Raw genomic sequence first — 27,398 nt, forward strand, 5'->3', positions numbered from 1 at the left:
TCCTTCGCAGAGGAGGCGAAGGCCCGACTGGCCCCACCGGCCCTCCCGCTGCTCCTGCGCTTCTGCCGGCCCCCGAGGCGCAGCGTTTCCTGGGCGGCAGGCAGCACCAGAGGGCAGCCGCCACCCCGCCACGGCCGGCGCCCCTCCTGCTTCCCCCCCAGGCCTTGAACTTCTCCCATTCGGCGCAGGGCGGGGCGGCTCCACCCACAGCCTCTTTTTCATGTGCCGCTTCCCTCTCACCGTCGGCCGAGGCACGCTCAGCCCGGGCTCCTGGTCCCTCTTCTTAGCCGGCTTCCCGCCCTGCCCCTCATGGAGCTGTGCAGCCTCTCGGTTTGGCTGCTTTTCCTGGGCAGCCTGGCGGTGCGGCTCCTGTGCTCGGACCTGTTGCTGAGCTGGCGGCTGCTGCTGCGCGTAGGGCTGCTGGCCGTCCTGCAGGCGCTGGGCCGTCCTGCCGCTGCCCCTCAGCGCCGCGCTCACGGCGGCTGCCTGCTGGCTCGTCTTGGCCAGCACCGCCTGGCGGAAGCGCATCCCCACGGGGGGGAGAGCGGTGCTGGTGACAGGTGAGTCCGGCGGGCGTGAGGCCCTCCCCTCGGGCCAAGAGCCGACGGGCAGCGCCGCCTTCGCGTGGGGAGAGCCGCCCGATGCTCCCGCCCAGCCGTGTCCCAGAGCCGCGCCGGAGATAGCTCGGTTGCGCGGGGCGGCCTGGCTTTGCAAGAACGGGGACGCTCAACTAATTTGTTTTTTTTTCCGGCGTATAAGACTACCCGGCGTATAAGACGACCCCCCAAACTTTTGAGAAGATTTTCATGGGTTAAAAAGTTGTCTTATACGCCGGAAAATACAGTAAGAATCTTCTGTATTAAGGTGTGAATCCAACTCCAGTATTTCTTTGCTTTGTCACATATCCACCAAAAGTGATAAAAAGTTCCTTCTTTATATTTGCATTCCCAACATTCATTTGAAGTACCTTTAAACATTCTTTCACAATTTTTCTGGTGTTAGATACCATATTAAAATCATGCAATGCTTTCTTTACACACGTACATTTTCAGAGTGTCTACAGCTCTATAATGGAGACATTTAGGAATGTAATGCCACCTACTGACTATATGTATAATTTACAAGTAATAGCCATATACTGGGGAGAAAGGTGTTTTTTTAAAAAAAAGATTAAAATCTCATTCAGAATTAGGATATCTTCACTTTGCATTTTGTTTGTAATTTATGATTATCTATCTCTAGAAGTTAGTAATTTGTTTCATGGCAAGACTGCTCGTAGGCAGTGCAAGATGATTAGGAAATCATTGCATGCCACATCATTTGCCAGAGCCGTCTCTGTACAAACCTGTGACCACTAGATAGTAAAGGCATTGTAAGTCAACCAGTAGCTTTTCAAGTAGGTAGATTTGACCCTTCATCCAATTCGCAATGATAGAAGGGTGCTTGTTATTTGCTATGCAGTCACATGTCTGCAGTCTTAAATGGGTTTATGTTTTAAAGTCTCAATGATTTTGAATAAAAGCATCTTGCACCCATGCTTCTAGCAAAAACATATATATCTCTTTGTCTGATCCAACTCACAACAGAGCCACCTGTTTTCTCCCATCCTGGTACATTATATACCACAAATTACAGAAAGTCAATAGCTTATTACCGGTAATTTTTTCCATTGCTTCCTGTGGATTTTTATTTTTTTACAACAAAATAAGGAAAATTGTACTGCTTGGACCAAGTAAAACTGAACCTACCATCTTAAACTTGAATAGAACTCAGTACTGCAAGCTTCACTACCTGTTGTGAAGTACAGAATCAAAGGTGATCAAAGACGGAGTTCACAATATGAAGCTGTGCATTGTGCTTAGCGCAGTAGCTCTGAAATGAACTGAAAATAGTAGAAAGGAAGGAAGACGTTATCATTAAGTCATTTGGTCATTTTAAATCAAATTAAAAGATGCTAGTTCCCCTCTTGGAAAAAGACCTTTCCACAATTGGTGGACACCACCCACTGATCCCCAGTGGTCAATTTGTGTCCAACAATAACTAGCTACTTGCCATAATAAGAGTCTTAGCTGTGAGCTTGCCCTTACAGCATGAGGCCTGAGGTAGGTTTCTGGACTGAGCATCTTTAGGAGTCCTGGCTCTGTTTCTGCTCGGTTGCCTAGAGTGGGATCTTGTTTCACTCTTGCTGGCTTTCTGCTTCCCCCAGCACATGCTGGGGGTGGCAGACCAGAAAGACGCAGCAGGAGAGACAATTGGAGATCATGTAATTGTTTCACCCGGTTGGGATGGCAGCATCTGGGCCACCCAATCTCTTCATGGGGGAGATGGGAGCTAGGGAGCTTCCAAACATCCATTTGCCTGGATCCCGGGTGGAACAGACGGGCAGTGTGACATGGCAGCAGGACACGGCCGGCAACTGGACACGTCTGGAAGGGTCTGGTGAGAGCAACTGGCTGTGGATTGATGAGGTGGATGCTGTTGCAAGGAAGTAACTAAGAGGATGGAATGATATAAGTAAAGTTTAGTGGCTAAAAAGTTCATAATGTTTTTTTAAAGAGTATTCAAGTATGTCTTGTGGGAAGTTTAAGAAAACATTTTAAGTGGGATTGTGTTCATTTATTTCCTTACCGCGTCACCCCTATCTAAATAAAATTATTAACGCTACAAAAATCCATTTAGCAGAAGTGAAACTGAAATGAATAAATACCTCAGCTTTTAAATAATGTTGATGTCTCCTGGGTATTTAAGCCACTATATTTTTTCCACTCTTCAGTAGCAGGGAACCTAATTTCACTGAGAGCTTAAATAAATATACTAACATACTTCTGAAATAGAAATCAAAAAGATAAGCATTAAATTAAAATGGAAAATATAATGTAAGAGCACCATGCATCAAGGGATACTGACACTAAGATTTGAGAAATACACATGCTTTAAATGCAATTTTTATAGTTAATCAGAAGACATACAAGTATTTAAGGAACTAAAACTAAACCGGTGACCCAGGTATGGTCCTAATTTTAAAAAGAAGCATGATGGTGCATAGGAAAAAAAAAGTGAGAATGAAGCCATCCAAATGGGGAAAGGTTGACCTGCCATCTCCCACCAAGAGCCCTGTCCCCCATTTCCTCCCCATCATTAGGACTTCCGACCAGCTCTGGCTTTGGGCCAAATCTCAGGTCCTGGCTTTCATCCCCCATCCCACACCATGGAATCCATTAATTATGGTGAGTGCTTGTTAAGGTGTGTGTTTGGGGAGGGGCGTCTAGAAGTAGTCTCTCGCTTCTACATCCCAGTGAACTCAATTCTGCTTCTCCCTTCCTTCTAGCTGCTCGCTCAGAAACCACATCCAGGGGTGCTGAGGCCCAGCCTGTCACCACTTTGCGGGTCAGAAACCCCAGCAAAACCGCTGGAAACCAGCAGCACCTGCACCGGGAGTTGCTGTTCACCCATCGCAAGTATGGCTTGCAGCTCCAGGCTGCTATTGCTACATAAGCTTTCCAAAAGCTGGACAGAACCATTTCTCTCCGGAAGCTCTGGCTTCTGTGGACCATTGTTGATGTATCCCCTAAGACTTTTGCAGATTGTCTGGGTACTTTCTCTCTGAAATAAATTATTGTTTATTGTTGGGAGAAAGCTTGATACCCTTGCTGGAAGAAATCTATTTTATGATTTGTCATTTTGTTGCTGAGAAAATTCCATTTGTTTCTTGCTCCTCCAATTCTGTTTACTTTTTACTTCATATGACATTGTGCAGGTGACACAGACACTGCTCCCCCCCCCCATCATCACCATTGCCTCACTTTCCCTGCCATTCTCATCTGTTGTTTCAAGTCTCCAAAATATAGCTGTTACTCTGCAAGCCACAAGTAGAGGTATCCATAGGCCAAATTGCTGTATACTTCTTAACCGTGTATTGATGGGAAGCCACGTTAGTTGGTCAAAACAAAAATATCAAAGAAGCTCCTGCGCTGAAGGCCCAAAAAATATGTACGGTTTTATAGCCATATACTTTCATGATCATTCACATTATCCATTCTGCCACCTTTTGCCAAAGCAAAGTTGCTACTCTTTAAAATGCTACATTTTATATATAAATCCTAAATATTTCAACTGTTTAGGAATCAATAGTCTGCATTTTGAGGAAGAGATGCACATTATTCTTTTTCCTCCTTAGCAGGGGAGAATATGTACCAAATATGTATCTCATGGGGAAGTACTTTTCAAAGTAAAAGACCTAGCGTGCTGTTGTGAAAGCTGATATGACCACCCCAAGCAACCATACAGTTATTATTTGAAAATGAAATGCTCTCTCCTATGACATCACCAAAATATCAGGGCATCCACAAAGCCTATTAAAATAAAAACAATAATGTACTTTCTGCAAGGGAGAGTCTTAAAAAACCTGGTATAAGGTAGCAGAGCAAATATTTTATTGGAGGTGTAACAAAAAAACCATTTTCCTTAGGTAATTGTAGAATAAGTAGGGTTGGCTGGCTCCAAATCATCCAACCAAAACACCTGTGCATAACGGAGGGCCAGAACTCAATATCCTGGTTTCTAATCCAACACCTTAACCATTACATCAAAAGGTTCTGCAATAAGATTGCCACAGTCACTGACATACCACAGATGCCTAAATGTATTCAAATTAATCCTTTGTTTCAGGTGAACATATTTTACCTTGTGTTTTCAGTTTGATAGAAATAATGAGATTGTGTGAGAAAAGCAGCAATGAACAGGAGTCATTCCTTATCCACATTTGTGTATCATGTATGTGTGTGTGTGTATCTATCTATCTATCTATCTATCTATCTATCTATCTATCTATCTATCTATCTATCTATCTATCTATCTATCTATCATCATCATCTATCTATATCTATCTGCATACACAGTTGTGTTAATATAGCATTAATAATATATCTAGCAGGCCCTTCAGTTGTATAGTATCTGCCTGTTTCTATCTATGAATGCAGTTTCACCCTCTCCAAACAGTTCAGTTCATACCCAGGCTGGCCATATAGGCCAAATAATGTCCTTTCTACCAGCAAAATCCTCCCAATGCCAACCCTACAGTCTCCCCCCTGGGAGTAAGACACACACACACACAAACACACACACACAAACACACACACACACACACACACACACAGAGAGAGAGAGAGAGAGAGAGAGAGAGAGAGAGAGAGAGAGAGAGAGAGAGAGAGAGTGAGTGAGTCTGGACTTAGAGTCTGGACTTACTTCTGAGTGGACATGCATAGGATTACATGAATTGTAACTTGACTCACATTCCCAGCCCATGAGACACAGCGGGAGTCACCTTTCTTTCCTTTGCTGGCCCCCAGCCAGACTGGGCTTTGATCACCAGTAGGTTTTTCAAGCCTCATTTGCTGGCCTATTTCTTGAGGTCTAAAACAGAAAGGACGGTTTTTTGTTTTTTTGTTTTTTTATTAAAGAGTTTTACAAAAACAAGATTTTACAATACATCCCCAAATCCCACCCCCCCCAAACCACCCCCTTCCCCCCCACACTTCCCAGAGCTAAATACAGGGTTCTAGTTATAATAATCATATTCTAACTAAAGATTATCCATAATATAAAATTAACCAAATTCATGATGGATAGATTATATTCAGAATAAATATGGGACTAAAAAGTTCCATTTAGCTTATGAGTAGATTTTAGAGGGATATTGTTATTAATTTTAGTGTTAGTACTTTGTATGTATCTATGTTAAGGTGTACTCTATAAAGGAGGGAGAGAATCACAGCCAAATTCTCATATAGCCCCCACCCCCCTTTTAAGCCAGAATAACACATTAATTCTCTGTTATTGTGCTTCACCCCTATTCAGTCACTGAACCAGCAGTAGATAAACAAGAGCTAAAATGTAAAGCCATGGTGGTAGGTCATTTTTTCTTCCCACCCTCATATACCTCATTTTGTATAAATAACAGTCCTCCCCTATTCTTCTGCTATCTTTTTCTTTTCCTTTGATGACCATCAGCGGACTTGTTTAGCAGAGGCAGCAGGAACCCTCTGCAACCACAGACTTTCATCAATTTTGCTTGGTTGTTAATGCTACAAGGAAAAAATGATGGGGAGGTGTCATATTTTTTGTTCTTTTAGTTTTCTATGCAGATTTTGAACCAACCAGGTCATAGCTGTCCCAAGGATGCTTTTCCAAAGGCAACGGGACTTTCTTGGTTTTTTTTCTCTGAAAACATTTCGCTTCTCATCCAAGAATCTTCTTCAGTTTGTGAAGAAAAAATCCAGTTGCCTTTGGAAAAGCCCCTTTGGGGTGTCCTTTTATTTACAAGTTAATTCATCTACTTGGTGGTGGTATCATCTAGAGCAGAGGCCCCCAACCTTTTGGACACCAGGGACCATTCCATGGAGAAAGGTTTTTCCATGGACCAGAATGTGTGTGTTTTTGTGGGCTGCCTGCATCCCACAGATGGGGATTTGCTTGTTTGTGTGGATCGGTTGCTGGCATGCCACGGATCGGTACTGGTCCACGAACCGGGGGTTGGGGACCCCTGAACTAGAGTATCAGGCAGACACTCTTACAAACCCAAAAGGAAGCTGGCAATGGAGGTAGACCAGTGGTGGTGAGCAATACAGTAGATGGAGCAGTAAGCTATCAATTCTGAAAATCCTGAAGTTAACATCAAACTTGGAGACTCCACTGTAGGCAAGATTAGGGTAGTTGAGACACCATCCTGGATGAAAGCAACATAATGCCACTAAGGAATCAACAGGACAATTCAAGGGAGTCATCATGTTGCAAATTAATGGCTTAGATACCTGAAGATGCTGATAGGTTTACTATCTTAGTGGCAACAAGGCTGAGCTCTGAGGGCCTGTGATTGAAGGAAAAGAATCCCATGTAAGACAACCTGTTCTTGAATACCTTTAGGCACTTCAGACCTCTGCTCTGTTTATTCAGAAATAAATCTTGGTCTTTACTCAGATATTAAAAGTACATGTAGTACTTGCAGTCCTAATTTGTAAGAATGCCAAAACTCGTAGCAAATTTCCTTACAATCCATAGCAGGTTTAAAAAGCTTTTATGACTCAGGAAGCTAGACAATAATTATTGTTTCTCCTCTTAAAGAACAATGGAATATACACAGTAGGAAGGGAAAGTTTGTTATTTCACCTGTTTCAGTACCAGATCCATTTAATGTTGTTATAAAATTAACATTTACATATCCAGTTTGCGTTTTTTTTAAAGGGCTGGAACCACGAGTTGATATAAAACCAAAAGCAAATATCTTCAATGTTTGTTGATACATCTAGGAATATTTCTTGTTTTCTTAGCATGCTCAGCTTCAGCTTAGATGGACGATGGTTTTCAGATTTTCCCCCAGAGAACTTTGTGAACCATTGTTTTGTGAGAGATAACTATGTATTTTTTTAAAATATGGCCTTATGCCCAATCATTCTTTACATCCGATATGTTGAGAATTATGAAAGAGTTGTTCACCAACTTAGACAATACTTGGGATAATTATGCTGAAATATGGGAATCCTTTATTGAAACTTGTGTATAATTGCATACAGTTCATACAGTACACACACAATACATACACACACACAAAATTTTCTTCTCTTTGTTCTGGTTGCTATAGCACTTTTCTTCTCTGTTCCTGGTCTAAATTGTTACATTATTAGGCAAACTAAGCCAGAATGAGAATGTTTATTGTTAAAGGGAAACAACTGTTGTCTGTTTTTATATGGGCTGTCCTGGCTTCATGTATTATCTTGTTGATGGGCTCAGTGAGGGTGGATGCTTGTCACAACCATTTATCTGTGCAGGTTAGGATGAGTGAAATCCCTGTATTGTGTCAATCTCCCTTCTCAGAGGCCTGAGCCTTCGATCAAAGCCAGAGCTGCTCCAGGTTCTAGAGCATCGGAATCGCTGCCGGGATGGGACAGAAAGTGGCTTGAAACCATCCCCCCTTGAGCAGGAGCTTTTGCGCTGGCAGCAGAGACGGGAACAGGTAAGGGGGTCAAGTCACTGGGACGGTCTCCCTACAGTTCTTGTAGGCAGTGACAGGAAATGCCTGGCAGTGGAACCTTCAAGGATATCTGACAGAAGTATTCTTTCTTGTCTGCAGCATCAACAGCAGGAAGCAACAGGGGATCCTGGTGGGAGCCAACCAGAGTTTGTAAGAGTCCGGGAGAAATTACGAAGGACACAGCAGCAACAGGATCCCTCTCCCCAGCATGCATCCCCTTCCTTGATATCTGTTCCCTTCTCGCGCCTTCCTCACCCCAACAGAAAGCCCTCCCAGGTCCCAGTCAAGCACCCTCCTGTAGCCCTATAGGCTGCGGCTTCACATCCTCCGAGTTCCTTCAAGGCCTCTACTGTTACCTCAGTCCCATCAAAACATTCTGTGCTGCCACCACATGGCTGTGTGGAGAAATCACAATGTGGGCAGTCTGACCCTCCTACCCTATGATGTATTTCCTTTTCCCTCCCCTTTCTGGGATGGACTTCCTCCTCCTTTGTCCCTAGAAAGTCCATTCTCTTTTAGTCTGAAGACATGGGGTAACTTGCAGACTCAATATGCAGTTCCTGGGAATACTACCATTTTCTAACTATTCTGGATCGAGGCTGTTGTACTTTAATTAATGTCTTAAGAATTCTATGGTCTGTATAAACAGATATCATTAACATTAACAGATCTCTCCAGATAGTTTTGAACTCGTAGAGACACCTTTTATCATATAGAAATACCATTATTGCATGTATAGTTGAATACAGTAGGTGGATGCATTCAAATGACCTTTGTACAGCATTTCCAAGATATTTCCAAGGTATCTCTAAGGTTAGAAAATGGTAGCATTCCCAGGAACTGTATATTGAGTCTGCAAGTTACCCCATGTCTTCAGACTAAAAGAGAATGGACTCTCTAGGGACAAAGGAGGAGGAAGTCCATCCCAGAAAGGGGAGGGAAAAAGAAATACATCATAGGGTAGGAGGGTCTGACTGCCCACATTGTGATTTCTCCACACAGCCACGTGGTGGCAGCACACATTCCCTTGCCAATAATGCATGACTGCCTTCCAACCATGCCCCTGCTACCAAGAATGCTTCATCAGGTGGTTTACACATAACATCAAGCTGTAAAGTGTTCATTTTGGGGTTAGCAGCTTATTCAACAACCTTGGTTTAAAAACCTGGCTTAACATTACATGGGAATGCAGTTCCTTGCTCCTGTTCTTCCAGATTTGGGGAGGGAATCTCAGAAGGATGTGAACTTTGTCTCCACTCCAGAGTGTGAAAACAGAAAGGAAAAAGGTTGGCCAAGTGTGTGAATTCCATTTCTTTCTTTTTAGTGGTCTATGAAAGAATTTTTTTAAAATCCCATAAACACTAAAAAAAGACTTCTGGCTTAATGTCATCTTTATTTACACGGCCAGCCAAATCAAAATGATGAAAGCTATGGGGAAACCTTTCAGCTATTTGACCTTAAAAAGATTTGGAGTTATGGAAGGGTGAGCAATGTCTACATAGAAATGGTGATTATCTAGACTGAGGTGAAATAATGAAATAAGACAACCTTAAAAAATGGGAAGGTTTATTTAGATAGTACATACATTTGTATATTTAAAACAAAGCAATTGATAAGCTACATTTCTTCCCTCTATGCCCATCCACCCCCTCATGAGAAGCCACCCATATAAAGACAAGCTATAAAATCAGATAAAAATGCCCCATGTTAGCTGGTTTCAGGAAGGAGATGGCCAGAGGTGTGGGGAGCAGCTTTATCTCTGGAAAGTTGGTAGAAACCTTTCCATCCCTGGCCCCCAATATACTTTCTTTTTTAACTGACAAGAAGGCACTTACTGTCAACAAAACATTCTACCCCAACACACAAAACTCCCTCCCCACAAAATTGTAGGCCATTCCTGGCCATTGTGGTGCCTTCTGGCTGGGTTAGAACTACAAATCCCAGCATCCCAGCCAATGGGCTGTGACCTCTGGAAATTACACCCCGACCAATCTGAAGGGGACCAGGCCTAGGTAATAAGAGCCAAGGCTTCACTGAGGAATGTACTTGACAAAAGGGTTATCATCAGCCCCTCCCTGTAAGAAGTAGATGAAGGCCAGGAAGGCAGCCAGCAGCCCAAACAACAGGAGTTGGAGCCAGAGTGGAAGGTATCGCTTGGTTTCTGCACTGCTCCCCACAGCCTTCTCTGCTGCCTGGGCCTGGCGTTCTGGATGTATGGCACGGCGGGGCTGCACCTGCAGCGAAGACAAGCCAGATGATTTCCGTTGGAAAACGCTCTGGTAGGAACTGCTGTCTCTGCAAACATAAACCCAAAACAGAAATGTAAGGGCAGATGCCAGCATTTTCTTTAGCTAGTTCTCAAGGCATGTCCAATCCTTCTTGGCCCCGTGGCCAGTTAAATGTCCCTGATACAATCTATGCTAAAACTTGGTTCTTAAGGTATGAAGAAATGTCCTACATAAATTTTAATAAGCTCCTGGAGACTCTCTTTAGTACAGTCCACATGATGGTCTTCTTTTTCACTGTAATATAATTTTCTGGCAGAAGAAGAAATAGCTATCATAATATAAACACACAGTCAACTCTAAAAGTCCAATGGTCTTAATGTAGGCCTGCTCATATTTAGGTCTGCTGCTAAAAATGACAGTACTTGCTTTCTTTCTTCTACTGGAAGATTCTGTCATCTACAAGAATTGTTATAGGCAGGTATAATGACTGGTATGTGTAAATGACCTTGGGAGGCAGAAGGAAGAGAAGCAGCCTAGATAATGGTCTGCTAAATGAAATTTGAGCCTGATGGAGCAGAGGGGGCATCTCAGAAGATTGATGTCAGCCTTTGAGGCAGTGCAGACAAGAAGCACACCCAGGAGTACCAGCTCTACATTTATTGTAAGGTTATATTAACAGATCTTTCAAGCCTGAAAGTACTCCCATTCCTTACTTTTTCTCTCCTGAAAAGGAGGAGGGTCCCTTCTGAGATATTGTCACCATACCTCCTCCTTTAGGCTCAAATTTTATCAAACTATTGTCTAGGCTGCAGCTTTTCCTCCTGCCTCCCAAGGTCATTTCCACATACCGTTACAGCAGGGCATTCAGCCCCTTCTGCTCCCACCTCAGAGGGAGGAATTCACTGCATTCCCATAGGGGATCAATTTGCCTACTTACACACACCTAGGTACCCACTTGCCTCCACATAGCTTTTAATTATTTTAATTATATTACGGTAAGTGAAGAAAGAGTGACGTTGTCTTTTTGATTTACAAGAATCCCTCGGGCACCCCACAGGCATTCTTAGCAAACAGGAAGACAAGATAGCCGTGGTCCATTGCTTCGTCCCCAGTTGCAGCTGCCCGGTTTCAGAGAAAGATCAGCAGGGATAGAGAACATGCTGGATGATTAAAAGGGAGAGTCAGAGAGCAGCTTCACTCCTTTTGCCTTCTGGGAAACGGGTGTCCTGTGACTGGCCTTGCCCACTGTGGCAATGTGGCAATGTGGCACTACAGGTAGTCCTCAACTTACAACAGTTCACTTAGTGACTGTTCAAAGTTACAACGGCACTGAAAAAGGTTGCCTACCCCTGCCTTATACCATTTCAAACAAATGGTTGTCCAATCTAGTTCTTAGAAACTTCCAGTGTTGGAGCATTCACAACTTCTGGAAGCAGGTTGTTCCACTGATTAATTGTTCTGTCAGGATATTTCTTAGTTCTAGGTTGCTTCTCTCTTTAGTTAGTTTCCACCTGTTGCTTCTTGGCCTGCCTTCAGGTGCTTTGGAGAATAGCTTGACTGTTCAAAGTTACAATGTCATTGAAAAAAGTGACATGACTTTTTCACAGTTATGATCTTTGTAGCATCCCCATGATCACGTGATCAGAATTCAGATGCTTGGCAACTGGTTCATATTTATGACTTGCTGTGTTCCAAGGTCATGTGATCACCTTTTGCAACCTTCTGACAAGTCAATGGGGAAGCTAGAATCACTTAACCACCAGGTTATTAACTTATCAACTGCAGTGATTCACTTAAGAACTGAGGCAAGAACAATCATATAATAGGGCAAAACTCACTTAACAAATGTCTCACTTAACAACATAAATTTTGGGCTCAATTGCAGTCGTACGTTGAGGACGTGTATTTTTTTGTATTCTACTATACTGAAAAAAACACAGAATTCACTATTCTTTCCTTTTTTACCTCTTTCTGCGCTGTCTCTTTAATGTTCTGCGCTGTCTCTTTAATAACATTTCTCAGTTTTTGTTTTTATTTGTACGTTATAATAAACTTTAAGAAAAATCTAAAAAAAATTTCTTCACTGCCTAACCTTAGCATAAAAACCTTCACTGCTCTGGTTCTGTCAAAATGTGCGGGAACTGCAACTTCCAACACTGACAGCCGGCAACTATTCTGCGAATGGCAGCCCTGGCATATCAAGATGGAACCAAATTGGGGAAATCCGTCTCAGCTGATGGGAGTTTTAGCATCAACCTTTCTTTAGAACCAGAAATATTTGGCAACCTGAGAGGACTCCCTATTATAGATAAGGCTGAGCAGCATTTCCAATTCAAGGTCTACAAATTATTTTGGTGCATAGGGGCATGTGGGCACAGGACTTCTTAAGGCAACTTTTTCAGGTAGCTCTATCTGGACTTAGCATCACCTGGCTACCCTCAAGGTCATCAAATCATGCATTTACTGAAGGAACCACAGAAAGGCATCTAGTCACAAAGCAAGCTAACAACCCATTCCACTAGGCGTTCTTGGGAATATTCTTTCTTACTGATGCCTCGGCACTGACCCTACTTACCTCTCAGCTGGCCTATCCTTCTCACTGGAAGAGTAGGGATATGGCTCGGCAATCTGAAAGGAAGTATGGACAGTAGTGAGTGTACACTTCACTTATAACTATTGTTGACCAACCCTTTGAAATTACAACAGTAGTGAAAAAAGTGGCTTATGACCGGCCCTCTCACTTATGACCATTGCAGCCCTGTCACATGATCAAAATTTGGCTGCTTGGCAACCAGCATGTATTAGCAACAGTCATGTGATCATCATTTGTGACCTTCCCAGCAGGCTTATGATAAGCAAAATCATAAGGAAACTGGATTTGCTTCATGATCACATGATTCACTTAACTGCAGTAGAATAGAATAGAATAGAATAGAATAGAATAGAATAGAATAGAATAGAATAGAATAGAATAGAATAGAATAGAATAGAATAGAATAGAATAGAATAGAACAGAATAGAATAGAACAGAACCTTGGAGGTCTTCTTGTACAGCTCCCTGCTCAAGCAGGAGGACCTATACCATCTCAGACAAGTGACTGTCCAGCCTCTTTTTAAAAAATCTACAGTGATGGAGCGCCCATGATTTCTGGAGGAAAGCTGTTCCACTGGTTAATTGTCCTCACTGTCAGGAAGTTTCTGCTTAATTCCAAATTGCTTCTCTCTTTGATCAGTTTCCAATCGTTGTTTCTTGTCCTTCCCTCCGGTTCTTTGGAGAATAACATGATCCCCTCTACTTTGTGGCAGCCCTCAAATACTGGAACACTGCTATCATGTCTCCCCCATTTCTTCTTTTGCTTAACAGCTGTGGCAAAAAGTTCATAAAATTGGATGCAGCTCACTTGAAAATTGCCTTCTTAGCAACAGACACTCTGGTCCCAACTGTAGTTGCAAGTCAAAGGCTAGCTATACAGAGTTGTAAGGAGAGATCTTTCCTTGATTGTTTCGGATGTAACCCCACCTGGTTAGTTTTCTTGTTCTGTCTAGGTATGTGTGATGGAATGGAGAACAGTGGGGGAAGAGGTTGGCCAGCACAGAGCTTTTCCAGAGACAGAGCAGGATTAAAAGACTAGGCAACCCAAGCTGGAAGGGGAAGTGGGGGAAAGTGGGTCAAGGTAGCCAGTCCCTAAAATCTCTCAAGCTAGATCTAGTAGAAGTTTTAGTTTGGCAATGTTCTCTCTATTAGGTGTAGTGAGCGCCTGTTACTCATCCCAGCTTCTGCCAACCTAGCAGTTTGAAAGCACGTAAAAATGCAAGTAGAAAAATAGGGACCACTACGGTGGGAAGGTAACAGTGTTCCGTGCACCTTTGGCGTCTAGTCATGCCGGCCACATGGCCATGGAGACGTCCTCGGACAAGCGCTGGCTCTTCGGCTTTGAAACGGAGATGAGCACCGGCCCCTAGAGTCGGAAACGACTATCACGCATGTGCGGGGGAACCTTTACCTTTACCTTTTAAGTAACAGATTGGATTCAAGTGCCAGGGAAATCAGGAGATCCAGGTAGGTTCTACAAGAATCTGACCGACTAGCGGTCCAGGAAAATGAGTGGGAGATAAGAAAGGCATTCAAGGTGGGCTGGACTTAGATCTACTCGTGATGTATGACACATATGACCCCTCCCTCAGGCTCAGCCTGGTCATCTCCTACAACTAGACTTCTCAGTGTTGTCTTTGGGCTTGACAGCATGTGAGGAACAACTTACTGGCTGGCGGCCGCTCACTGTCCCTGGAAATGTTGTATGGCTGAATAAAGATGAGTAACTCCGAATGGAAGGTCTGGAGGGCTCAGAAGTGTTGACATCCATATCTGACATAAGAGAGAGAGACAAGTCTATCAAAGACTCTGATGGCATGGCATATGATTTTTGTTATGTATGAATACAAAAACAATAATAAAGGCTGAAGATCAGATTTCTCTGACTGGGTGTTCTCTGGATGGGTGTTTTTTTGTTCCCAGATTTCTCTGCAATTATCAGTTTGACCAAATGTTATGGTTCCAATCTTATAGGGGTTGTGGATTTTCAAAGCCCATTTTTTCACTCTCATTTTTCTTCCTACCTTCCGATACATATGACGAATGCTCTTCATGGTGGGGCAAATTGTAATTATAACTCAGATATGACTTGGTGGCACTGGGATCTAGGAAATCACAGGAAAAAAATTACTTGAAGCAAAAGCTCTTCCTGTTTCTGGCACATATGTATTAGTATTTATAGTAAAAAGCAAGTTAAGCTATTTAAGCTGAGAACATGTTGCAGAAGGGACAGACAGTACCTGCAAATAGTTTTGGATCCGTTTGGCATTCTGTTGCATACAATACAACACAATTATAGGTAATACGAATTTCACAATAGTAATTGGGACCAACCAATGCAGTTGTAAAGCATAACATCATATGACCATGCTGCTTAGCAAAGAAATCCCAGAACTTCTCATTGCTATTGTTAAAGGAATCACTTCAGGTTGTTAAACAAGGACATCACACGGCCACTATTTGCTATCGTCTGCTGGCTTCTCCATTGATTTTGTTTGTAGGAAGCCAGCAAAGAAGGTCACAAATGGTGATCATAAGTCCAAAGACCAGTCATAACCATCATTTGTTCAGAACCATCCTAAGTTTGAATAGTCATTGAACAAGTGGTCATTAATCAAGGACCATCTGTCCTTCCTGTAATAATACAACATTCCAGAAATTCTGACTTTAAAAAAAATAACTTTCATCGTAATTACCAAAGCAACACTTAATATAAACATAACGATGAGTAGTACCTGTTTACGATGTAGAGTACTAATTTTGGCAGTGTCAGTGCCAACAAAGACACAGTTAACCTTGATGCCAAAATGTCCTAGAAGCGCAAAGATCAACCTTATGGGACAAATACAACATTGACTGCACATAGTCTGATTTTAAAATAAAATCCCATCAACCTATTTAAGATTTTAGGCACAACCGAGCAAGGTTTATATAGAAATCCCTGTCTTGGGGGTTGAGTTCCAAATATGAATAAAGCATATTAACTATGTCATTTTTGGGTGAGAGAATATATACATTTCTCTAGTTTTAAAGAAAATCCAGTAAAATATATCTTCTTCCCAAATGAAAAACTCCCAGCTTTTCAATATCCTCATCCCATGTCCATAACCCATAATCCATCTTTCTTCAGTCAAAGACTCTCCTCTCACACCTACCTTCATCTCTGTACTCAGAATAGTATTCCTTTCTTGGGTCATATTCTTTGACGTAAGTTCTTGTGGAGCCAAGAGCTGCAGGGCAGAATGAATTAAAAGGTATTTAAATTTGATCCAGCCTTAATAGGAAATCAGTACCTGGGTCACCTTGTCTAAGCTGGGAAACTAAAAAAAGGTTGGGTCTGTTTAGTATTATTACAACATACCTGGGTTGTAAACTGTAGACTGCAAAGTTGTAAAACACACTCCAAACAAAGCAATGGAAAACTATTTCCCTACTGTTGTCATGAAGACAGCATGGACATGCCAACATAGTCAACCCAAATGTTGATCTCAACTCAAAGGAGACTTTCCCTTTTTAACTTGGATTGTCCATTCCTTAGAGCACCAAGAACACACATGCCATTGCCCTAATTTTCACCTGTTTGCTTGTTTCTTGGATTGCTTATCCTTCTAACGTCTTTTGATTCATAGACCATGTCTGTCTTTTACTCCTATCTTAGCAATTCACTCCACTCACCTTCTCGTCCATAGCTGAAGTCTTCATTCTTTCGTGGACTCACAAAGGTCTCTTTTACGTAGCTTTGGCTGGTGGCTGGCTCTGTGTGGATAAGAAAAGAGGTCAGTGCCTGGCAAGGAGACCTTTCTCCACTTGGGTCAGTTTCTTCTTACCTGTGTGGGACACAGATCCTCCATGCAAAGGATATTGAATCCGCTCTGTCTCATATTCGTAGATTTTCTTTTCATAAAGTTTCCGGGTAGATCCTGGGGAATGGAAATCAGGTTGGGGTTATATCTAAGCAGGGAATGATATACAACCCTTCAGCCTCCTGCATATGTTTTTTCTACTCTTCTACTAATACTTCCTAGGTATTCCCAAATATTTTTTATTGATTTTGCTTCAAAGTCTTGCCAACTCCCAAAGGACAGCTCATTGCACAACCTGTTCTACATATCGTTCAACAAGGACGTAAATCTGTGGTGAAAACACACCCAAAGCCACAAGATAAATGTGGGTTGGATATTTCACAGGAAAGCAATTCCTGGTTAGGTGCAGCATTCCCTTTAACCATTTTAAGACTCTTCTGACTTTTCTTCTTAAAGAGCCAGAAGACTCAACTAACATTATTCACATTTGTTATTTATGGATCTTCCTCCCTCACCCGTGAGAGCAGAGAGGCAGAATTTTATCCCCATCTGCTCCATCACTTCAGACAATTCACTGTGAAATTAGTAAATTAGTGAAAAACCTTCCTGTTTTGAAAACTGGAGAAAGGCAAATAGAATCTTCTCTTATATGCTGGTCTCTTCTGCTGCAAAAGCCAGATTCAGAATTTTTATGAGCCAAAAAGTATCCTTGCCTTTCATTGCTGTGCTGAAGGGAGGGCCTGGCTATGCTCCAAAAAGGGAAAGGATCCAGAGTAAAATAAGTGATTAGAGGAAAATGAACCTGATTTAATGATACTAAAACAATTAAAATTAATTCAAGGTAATCTTACATCTAATATTCAGTATTTTAGTTCCAGTTCATTAAAAATTACATTTTGGCAAGGTGTGGAATGCACATAAAGTTTGGAGAAAAGAAATCACCTTTGTTATAAAACTTCATCTTTTTTGCTTATTTTGCTTCCTCTCCTAGCTTGTTACTTTCCAAATTCCAAGGCATGTTTACAGGCAGTTCTCAGCTTACAACAGGTTGCTCAGCAATCATTTGATGTTATGAAGGACCCCCCAAAAGGGAGCTATGACCCAGATGCTAGGATTTGGGGCCCCTGACATTCATGGCTGTTTGCAGTACATATCTGTAATCAGGCAGGGTCATGCAGTAACCCACTTTACAACCGTCACAACTTACAGCCAAAATTGCCAGCTCAGTTAAGGTTGAAGATTACCTGTACTTATTTTTTCTGCTCTGGGTAAACACATTGTCACAACACATACCAACAAGTGGTCCGTGGGGGATACTGTATTTTTTCAATCGTGCAATAAGTTCCTTGTCGGTCATGCCTTTATACTCATCCATGGTGCTACCTAGAAGATGCAGAATGAAGGTGGGGAGAAATAAGTTGCAGCCAATATCCCTAAATAACAATTAACTGTACAATTGGAAAACACCTACTTTTAAAACTAAATGAAGATCTCTCACACATGGTCACACCAACCACTAAAATACTTTATCTTGAAAGCAAAAGTAGCTTCAATACCAATATTGCTACAGGTTCTCTGCAGTGTATGACTTCAGTAGAAGCACCTGTGCTTTTTCTTTTTTTTATGAAGGGGATAAAATGTAATCAAGCTGTTCCTAAACTAGTTACATATGAAAGGGAGAAATGAGATGGGGAAGCAAAACCCAACATAAATAAAGTCAATATTTGGAAGTGACTGTATCTCCCGGAATAGGAAAAGACTACGGACAATGTGCTCTGTTATAACAAGGGGGGCTGAGCAATAACAATAAAGGCAATGTTGCCTCAACAAGAGCTAGTATTTTCAACCCCTTACAGCAGGCATGTCCAAAGTCCGGCCCGCGGGCCATTTGCGGCCCGCGGGGCGGTTCAATCCGGCCCGCGAACAGCCCTCCCTGCTCTATGTAAATGTGGCCCTCCCACGGCCCTCCTGGCGTCACCGCCCAAACCTGGAAGACGAGCGGCGCAGGAGGGCCGTGGGAGGGCCACATTTACATAGAGCAGGGAGGGCTGTTCGAGGGCCGGATTGAGTGCAGGGAGGTGGGGTGAAGAAACCCGACACCGCCTCTTGTCCGGCTTCTCTGGCTCTGTCTCTCTCTAGCGGGGGGACGATCTCGCTGCGCCTCCCACTCTAAGGACCAGCCGGGCAGAGCCACGCAGGTAAGCCCTCCTCCCTCCCTGGTAAAAAAAAAGAAATGCAGCAAGGAGGTGCCTGGGGCGGACCACCTTTTCCTGGCTGGCCGAACCGCCCCGGGCTTGGCGCAGCGTCTGCCCCGCTGGCCAGGGAGAAAGGGCCTGCCACACGAGGGAGGGCGGTGAGAGGGCCGGCCAGGGAGAAAGGGCCTGCCACACGAGGGAGGGCGGTGAGAGGGCCGGGGAGAAAGGGCCTGCCACACGAGGGAGGGCGGTGAGAGGGCCAGGGAGAAAGGGCCTGCCACACGAGGGAGGGCGGTGAGAGGGCCGGCCAGGGAGAAAGGGCCTGCCACACGAGGGAGGGCGGTGAGAGGGCCAGGGAGAAAGGGCCTGCCACACGAGGGAGGGCGGTGAGAGGGCCAGGGAGAAAGGGCCTGCCACACGAGGGAGGGCGGTGAGAGGGCCGGCCAGGGAGAAAGGGCCTGCCACACGAGGGAGGGCGGTGAGAGGGCCAGGGAGAAAGGGCCTGCCACACGAGGGAGGGCGGTGAGAGGGCCAGGGAGAAAGGGCCTGCCACACGAGGGAGGGCGGTGAGAGGGCCGGCCAGGGAGAAAGGGCCTGCCACACGAGGGAGGGCGGTGAGAGGGCCAGGGAGAAAGGGCCTGCCACACGAGGGAGGGCGGTGAGAGGGCCGGCCAGGGAGAAAGGGCCTGCCACACGAGGGAGGGCGGTGAGAGGGCCAGGGAGAAAGGGCCTGCCACACGAGGGAGGGCGGTGAGAGGGCCAGGGAGAAAGGGCCTGCCACACGAGGGAGGGCGGTGAGAGGGCCAGGGAGAAAGGGCCTGCCACACGAGGGAGGGCGGTGAGAGGGCCGGCCAGGGAGAAAGGGCCTGCCACACGAGGGAGGGCGGTGAGAGGGCCGGCCAGGGAGAAAGGGCCTGCCACACGAGGGAGGGCGGTGAGAGGGCCGGCCAGGGAGAAAGGGCCTGCCACACGAGGGAGGGCGGTGAGAGGGCCGGCCAGGGAGAAAGGGCCTGCCACACGAGGGAGGGCGGTGAGAGGGCCGCATCCTGACGGCACCGCCCAAACGTGGAGGACGAGTGGCGCAGAGCGGGCGCCCCGGGCGAGCTCCGCTCGGCAGCAGCGCTGCCCGGCTGGCCGCTCCCTCGGTGCTCTTCCCTCACCGGCGCTCTTCCCTCACCAGCCGCCTCGCCCTGAGCTCACGCTCGCTTGCCGCCTCCGCTTCCCGCACCTTTTCCTGGCTGGCCGAACCGCCACGCTCCTCCCCCCGCCCCGGGCTTGGTGCGGCGTCTGTGCCGGTGCAGCGAGGCTGACGGTGCGCGCCTGGCCTGGCCAAGCGGGAGAAGGGCCTGGCGGGTGGAGTCTCTGAGCTTGCGCCAGGCAGACCTCAACGGCCTTCCCGCCCCCGGAGACGCCCCGGTGGCCAGGGAAAAAGGGCCTGCCGCGCCCTCGGATTCTCTCTGCACTGCGAGCACCGCTCGGTTGCCAGGTGGGCTCCAAGTGGCAATTTTCTTGTCCGCTGCATGGAAAGGGCTCGGCTTGAATTCTTCCCGGATGTTTCTGGTTGGTCCCCTCTCAAGTGCTAACCAGGAATGCAGGTGAAGCCCTTGGTATGTGGCAGCCGAGAAAATTGCCTTTCAGAGCCCCTTTGTGCAATGGTTCTTTTGTCAGCCAGAAACAATTGGTTGTGACCATCTACCTGGGCACCCTCTACTCTTCAGCAGCCTCAAGGCCAGGCAAGGGGTGGGCGTGCGGCGCTGGTTCTCTCCTCGGCAGGGGGGAAGGTGAGGCAGCGGCGGGGCAGAATTTGTGAAGTGGTGGAAGTGTGTGAGCTGTTACCAGAGAGTCTGACCTTGTCAAAGCAAATAACACAGTTTCCATCTTCCAAGGTCAAACAGAAAATGGCGACTATAAATAAGAAAAGGAAAGTTGACAGTGAGGGCCGCCGTTTCCAGGAAAGGTGGAAAGTGGAATTTTTTTTCACTGAAATACGGAATCGCTGTGTTTGTCTGATATGTCAAGAGACTGTGGCCGTTTATAAAGAATTTAATATCAAAAGACACTACCAGACAAAACATAGCACATATGACAAACTAACAGGGCGTGACCGCAGTGAAAAGTTGAAGCAACTTGAAGCAGTTTTAATGTCACAACAGCGATTTCTCACAAGAGCCCGTGAGTCAAATGAAAATGCCACAAAGGCAAGCTATGACGTGGCAATGTTAATTGCTAAAAATTGCAAGTCTTTTGCTGAGGGTGATTTTATTAAAGAGTGCGTTTTGAAAATGGTTGAAAATATCTGTCCCGAGAAGAAGCAAGAGTTTGCCAACATTTGCCTGGCTCGTAACACTATAGCACGGAGAATTGAAGATATTTCATCAGATATTAAGAGACAGTTGACGTCCAAAGGACAGGATTTTGACTTCTTTTCAATAGCCTGTGATGAAAGCACAGACCTATCTGACACAGCTCAGTTGCTGATTTTTTTGAGAGGGGTGGACGATGAAATAAATGTGACTGAAGAGCTACTTGACCTCCAGAGCCTTACGGACCAAACTAGAGGAAAAGATTTATTTGTTGCTGTTAGTTCCGCAATAGATGACATGAAACTGCCCTGGAACAAAATTACTGGGATTATTACTGATGGGGCACCTGCTATGGCTGGTGAACGAAGTGGCTTATCAACCCTAATCTGTAACAAGGTGATTGAAGAAGGAGGCAAAGCTATTAAACTCCATTGTATCATTCATCAACAAGTTCTCTGTGCTAAATATCTCAAATATGATCATGTTATGAAACCGGTTGTAAAGACTATTAATTTTATTCGCGCTAAAGCTCTGTACCACCGCCAGTTTAAACAGTTTCTACTGGACATCCAGGCTGAATATGAAGATGTTTTATATCACAACGATGTAAGATGGCTCAGTCGAGGGTCTGCGCTGCAGCGTTTCTACTCTCTCAGAAAGGAAATAAAAGAATTCTTGGAAACAAAGGGACAACCGATGCGAGAACTATCTGATCCTATTTGGCTGGCTGATTTGGGGTTTCTAGTTGACATAACAAAGCATCTGAATGTACTAAACACGAGTCTTCAGGGAAAAGATGCAGTGGTGAACCAGCTTTATTCACACATCAAGGCCTTTGGAACAAAGCTGCAACTTTTCCAAAGGCATTTGTCACAAACACAGCCCAATACCATACATTTCCCAGCATTGCAGGAAATAATGAACAGTTTTTCACAGGACAATATCAGTGTGCAAATGAGCAGGTATGCAGCAGACATCGCATCTCTGGCTGGAGAGTTTAAACGGCGCTTTCAAGATTTTGCAGCTATTGAAAAGGAGATCAGCCTTTTCTCCTCTCCATTCTCTGTTGACCCCGATGATGCTCCAGATCAGCTGCAGCTTGAGCTCATTGATCTGCATTGTGACAGTGAGTTACGCAGTCGTCAGCAACAGCTCTCTCTTGTGAACTTTTACCGCCAACTAGATAAGGGCAGGTTTCAGGAGATTCGGACATTTGCAAAGAAAATGCTGAGCTTGTTTGGCTCAACATATTTGTGTGAGAAGACATTCTCTACTATGAACTTTAATAAGAACCGTGTGAGGACAAGACTAAGTGACTCACATCTCCGTGACATTTTGCGTATCAAAACCACTGCCTTTGTACCAGACCGAGCCTATTTGCTGCAGTACAGATCTCAGTTTCACCCTTCACATTAGTGCAGGTAAGTTTTTTTTAAAATTTATTTAAAATACATTGTGAAAACTCAGCTGACAGTTGATCTTAATGTTATAAAATGAAAAGTATGCCATTTGCAATTAACTTGGCATAAAATAATTCATTTGCATTTAATTGCAATTGTTCAAAGAATGTTCGGAAAAATGTTCGGCCCTCCAGCATGTTCACTTCATCCAATCTGGCCCTCTTTGAAAAAAGTTTGGACACCCCTGCCTTACAGTGTTGGATTAAGTCAGGCAAGACAGTGGTGGGCGGATCTAATTCAGTGCTAGGCAGTTTACTAACATAGCATTGCTAAAGCCTTTAGGAGGGGCACATAATTTCCCAAAGCACATTTGCTGAGTGTGGGAAAAGAGGATTATGTTCTTCCTATTCCTCTTGATGAAAAAATAAAATCAAAGAAATCCATTTGGTGACTCCCTCTGAATCAGGATAACGATATTATCCCATTACACATAACTTACTATGAATGCACCCTTAGGATCACTGTCAGCAACAAATATTTTATCATGTGTACTTATTTTAATCAGGTTTTATTTAATGCCAGTCTGAATTTTTGTGCATCATTTCCTTCTGTACTTATGTGTACAGATTTATTTTATTTATCTGAATTTATTTTTGCTGCCCAAATTCAATACCTGCAAACTTTGGATAATTCTTAGGCAACTAATAATTTCAATCTAGTACATAAAAATATAGGCCTTGATAAATCTTTAAAAAGCAACAAGCTTTTTGCATTTTTGCAAGATTACAACTTTGACAAAAGAAATGGGGGGAGGGTGTCAGGGGAAAAAAATATATAAGCCACTCCTTAAGTTTTTCAACAGATTATTTGCCTGAGTATGAATACAGAAAGATTTCTTTTCAGCAACAAAACAGGCTATTTAAACAAATTCCCCTCACCATCTTTATAAGTTAATCAGTTCAGGAATCCAAATGGAATCCATGCATTCTACAGTTGCAAGAAAAAGTATGTGAACCCTTTGGGATTATGTGGTTTTTTGCATGAATTGGCCATAAAATGCACTCTAAACGTCATGTAAGTCACAACAATAGAAAAACACAGTCTCCTTAAAATAATAGTACACAAACATTAGCTGTTGTCATGTTTTAATTGAAGATAAGATGGAAACATTCACAGTGCAGGATGGAAAAAGTATGTGAACCTTTGGATTTAATAACTGGTTGACTCTCCTTTGGCAGCAATAACCTCAACCAAACGTTTCCTGTAGTTGCAGATCAGACCTGCACAACGATCTGGAGTAATTTTGGACCACTCCTCTGCACAAAACTGTTTCAGTGTAGCAATATTCTTGGGATGTCTGGTGTGAATCGCTCTCTTAAGGTCATGCCACAGCATTTCAATCGGGTTGAGGTCAGGACTCTGACTGGGCCACTCCAGAACGTGTATTCTGTTCTGTTGAAGCCATTGTTTTGTTGAATTACTTGTATGCTTTGGGTCATTGTCCTGTTGCATCACCCATCCTCTGCGGAGCTCCAGTGGCGGACAGATGGTCGTATGTTTTCCTGCAAAATGTCCTGATAAACTCTGGAATATATTTTCCCATCAATGACAACAATCCGTCCAGGCCCTGAGGCAGCAAAGCAGCCCCAAACCATGATGCTCCCTCCGCCATGTTTTACTTTGGGGATGAGGTTTTGATGTTGCTGTGCTGTGCCATTTTTTCTCCACACATAGTGTTGTGTGTTTTTCCCAGACAACTCAATTTTGGTTTCATCTGTCCATGTTTGAAGTTTGCAAAAGAACACCTGGATGTTCCACAGCATTACTGGCAAAATATACTGTGGACAAATGAAACCAAAATTGAGTTGTCTGGGAAAAACACACAACACTATGTGTGGAGAAAAAATGGCACAGCACAGCAACATCAAAACCTCATCCCCAAAGTAAAACATGGCGGAGGGAGCATCATGGTTTGGGGCTGCTTTGCTGCCTCAGGGCCTGGACGGATTGTTGTCATTGATGGGAAAATGTATTCCAGAGTTTATCAGGACATTTTGCAGGAAAACGTACGACCATCTGTCCGCCACTGGAGCTCCGCAGAGGATGGGTGATGCAACAGGACAATGACCCAAAGCATACAAGTAATTCAACAAAACAATGGCTTCAACAGAACAGAATACACGTTCTGGAGTGGCCCAGTCAGAGTCCCCGACCTCAACCCGATTGAAATGCTGTGGCATGACCTTAAGAGAGCGATTCACACCAGACATCCCAAGAATATTGCTACACTGAAACAGTTTTGTGCAGAGGAGTGGTCCAAAATTACTCCAGATCATTGTGCAGGTCTGATCTGCAACTACAGGAAACGTTTGGTTGAGGTTATTGCTGCCAAAGGAGAGTCAACCAGTTATTAAATCCAAAGGTTCACATACTTTTTCCATCCTGCACTGTGAATGTTTCCATCTTATCTTCAATTAAAACATGACAACAGCTAATGTTTGTGTACTATTATTTTAAGGAGACTGTGTTTTTCTATTGTTGTGACTTACATGATGTTTAGAGCGCATTTTATGGCCAATTCATGCAAAAAACCACATAATCCCAAAGGGTTCACATACTTTTTCTTGCAACTGTAGATACTGTATGTATTACAAAGGATTATGTCTGATTAGAATCCACATGTTGTACAATGTTATTCTGGACCTTTATCCAATTCAAATTCTCCTAAAACCCAACATACGTAAAAAAAAGATGAAAAGCAAAACTTCAAGTTATGATTGTACTTTAATTAGATTTGTCTAAAATTCTGTCTTCAAGATTCAGGATCTACCACTATAAAGAAGATAAAATGTTTTTATTTAAATGGAAGAACATTCAGAGCTGGGGGCTGAATTAGTATCAGACAGTTTGCAAATTTGTTTTGTCTCAGATGCCTGGGTGTGCCTTGGCTTTCCCTTGAATTCCTCCCCCCCCACCCCACCCCATATGAGTTTGGTACATATTTATTCCAAAACAATGAAACGTATTATTACAGTTGCATGCTGTAACATTAGGTAACATTAAAGATTAAGTAACATTAAAAAAAATTAGGCAAGCAAATGATAACAGGGAAAGATTGTACTAATTAGGAGTTTCAGTGTGTAATAACCAACAATAGAAATCCTGTGTCCTTTTTAAATCTGGGGAACAATTAAATAGGGAGGAGGGAGAGTTGACCAAGAGAGTCACTTTGGTCTAGTCTAGTGGTTAAGACACCAGTCTAGAAACCAGGAGAGGATGAGTTCTAGTCCCACTTTAAGTATGAAACCTAGCTCTGGATGACTTTGGGCCACTTTCTCTCAGCCGAACTGTCTCACAAGGTAGCTGTTGTGGGGGAAAAGAGCATTAGATATGCTCAATGCCTTGAGTTATTTATAAAAGAGGGCTGGGGGGGGGGGAGTGAGGGCTTTACCAATCAGCGGCTTGCATGCCTGAATTTTCAGCTGCAGCCTGGATTATGCTATCTTTCCAACTATAAATGTCCGCATTCAACCGAAGTCTAGATTGCCTTGAATTGGAGGAAGCAGATTCCAGCGGGAAAAGAAGGAAAGTCAGCCAGCGGGCAACTGAGCTCTGGAGTAAGTTTAGCAGCGGCAGAGGAAAAAGTAACCCCGCCCAAAGCATACTTCGGGGTCAGCTAAGGAACCCCGAAAACCTATATATCCCATCAGCCACCACCTGTAGTCCCTTTGCAAGGAAAACAGTAGTCTGGCCGCCCTCCAACACCCACCATCCTCTCAGGACAAGCAAATGCCGAGGGCCAGACGGGCGGCCGTGGAGGAACCGAAGCCTGACAGCTGCCAAACTTTCAAACGCCTGGGCTGCTCCGGGCTCGGCTCTGCCTTGCCGAGGGAGGCTCGGAGGGACGGGAGAGGCGTCTAAAAGGGCCAAACGGGTCCTAGTCCCCTGGACCCTTCGTAGGGGACCCCCCACTCTCTACCAAACGAGAATTGTGCAGTCGCTGCCAGGGCAAGCTTGGCGTGGGCGATGCCTTCCATGCCCGGATCCATGCCATGCCCTATACCAGGGGTCGGCAACCTCGGCTCTTTTAGGACTCGTGGACTTCAATTCCCAGAATTCCTGAGCCAGCTATGCTGGCTCAGGAATTCTGGGAGTTGAAGTCCACGAGTCATAAAAAAGCCGAGGTTGCCTACCCCTGGTATAGGGCAGGGGTCGGCAACCTCGGCTCTTTTATGACTCATGGACTTCAACTCCCAGAATTCCTGAGTCAGCGACTCAGGAATTCTGGGAGTTGAAGTCCACGAGTCATAAAAGAGCCGAGGTTGCCTACCCCTGCCCTATACGGCCCAAACTCTTCGCATAACACGCGGCTCAGACGCTTCTCTCTACTCCCCGCAACGATACGTGCAGTTGCCCGGGGGGGCGGGGGGGGAGGAAGACGGAGCCCACCCATCTCCACCCTCTCTAGTCCAAACTTCAGGAAACTAGGAGGGGGGGTGGGTGGGAGAGAGACGACGCTGGCTTTGCAACCGAAAGAAAGGGTGGGGCCGGGCAGAAGTTCTCCAGACGGCCGGGCTGCGAGGGAAAGGGGCAGGCAACCCACCCCTCCGCGGGGAAGAGGGCAGGGTGGTGGCAAGGAGGGTAGCGGGGGCTCTTTCCTACCTGCTATTCAGGCTTCGGGGCGGGAGGACCCGACAGGCTCTGGATCTCAGAGCCGCGGACACCACCCTCCTCCTCCTCCTCCTCCTCCGGAGCTGCCAGGCGGGTTCAGGGCGGGCTTCCTTTTCTGGCTGGCTCTGGTGAGCGGCCTTGGCGTTTCAGATCTTTTTCACTTCTTGGCACTGACGGCG

At 44.6% G+C, this 27,398-nt stretch overlaps 2 protein-coding genes across 5 annotated transcripts; one reads left to right on the plus strand and one right to left on the minus strand.

Annotated features, from left to right (window-relative positions):
* Window positions 1-1,774: 1,774 nt before the first annotated feature.
* Window positions 1,775-9,398, plus strand: LOC310634590 (uncharacterized protein). 3 transcript variants are annotated; one of them, XM_083353075.1, is made up of 4 exons: window positions 1,775-2,439; window positions 3,329-3,458; window positions 7,870-8,008; window positions 8,126-9,398. In XM_083353075.1, exons 1-4 carry the CDS (start codon window positions 2,286-2,288, stop codon window positions 8,333-8,335), a joined length of 633 nt encoding a protein of 210 aa, XP_083209201.1. In that variant the 5' UTR covers window positions 1,775-2,285; the 3' UTR covers window positions 8,336-9,398. The 3 variants fall into 3 exon arrangements, with proteins under 3 accessions (XP_083209201.1, XP_083209200.1, XP_083209202.1); XM_083353074.1 differs by having other exon boundaries at window positions 7,870-9,398; XM_083353076.1 differs by having other exon boundaries at window positions 2,326-3,227; window positions 7,870-9,398.
* A 177-nt stretch (window positions 9,399-9,575) lies between these two features.
* EMD (emerin) lies at window positions 9,576-27,393 on the minus strand. Of its 2 annotated transcripts, none has more exons than XM_083353072.1 (9): window positions 27,211-27,393; window positions 17,944-18,033; window positions 16,675-16,767; window positions 16,523-16,603; window positions 16,003-16,077; window positions 14,872-14,952; window positions 14,517-14,620; window positions 12,830-12,882; window positions 9,576-10,260 (listed from the first exon to the last, which is right to left on the minus strand). In XM_083353072.1, the coding sequence occupies exons 2-9, from the start codon at window positions 18,023-18,025 to the stop codon at window positions 10,035-10,037; spliced, it is 795 nt and encodes a 264-aa protein (XP_083209198.1). In that variant the 5' UTR covers window positions 18,026-18,033; window positions 27,211-27,393; the 3' UTR covers window positions 9,576-10,034. The 2 variants fall into 2 exon arrangements, with proteins under 2 accessions (XP_083209198.1, XP_083209197.1); XM_083353071.1 differs by having other exon boundaries at window positions 9,576-10,321; window positions 27,211-27,383.
* Window positions 27,394-27,398: the final 5 nt, after the last annotated feature.

Source organism: Vipera ursinii (assembly GCF_947247035.1).
Source record: "Vipera ursinii genome assembly, chromosome: 2".
Lineage (NCBI taxonomy): Eukaryota > Metazoa > Chordata > Lepidosauria > Squamata > Viperidae > Vipera > Vipera ursinii.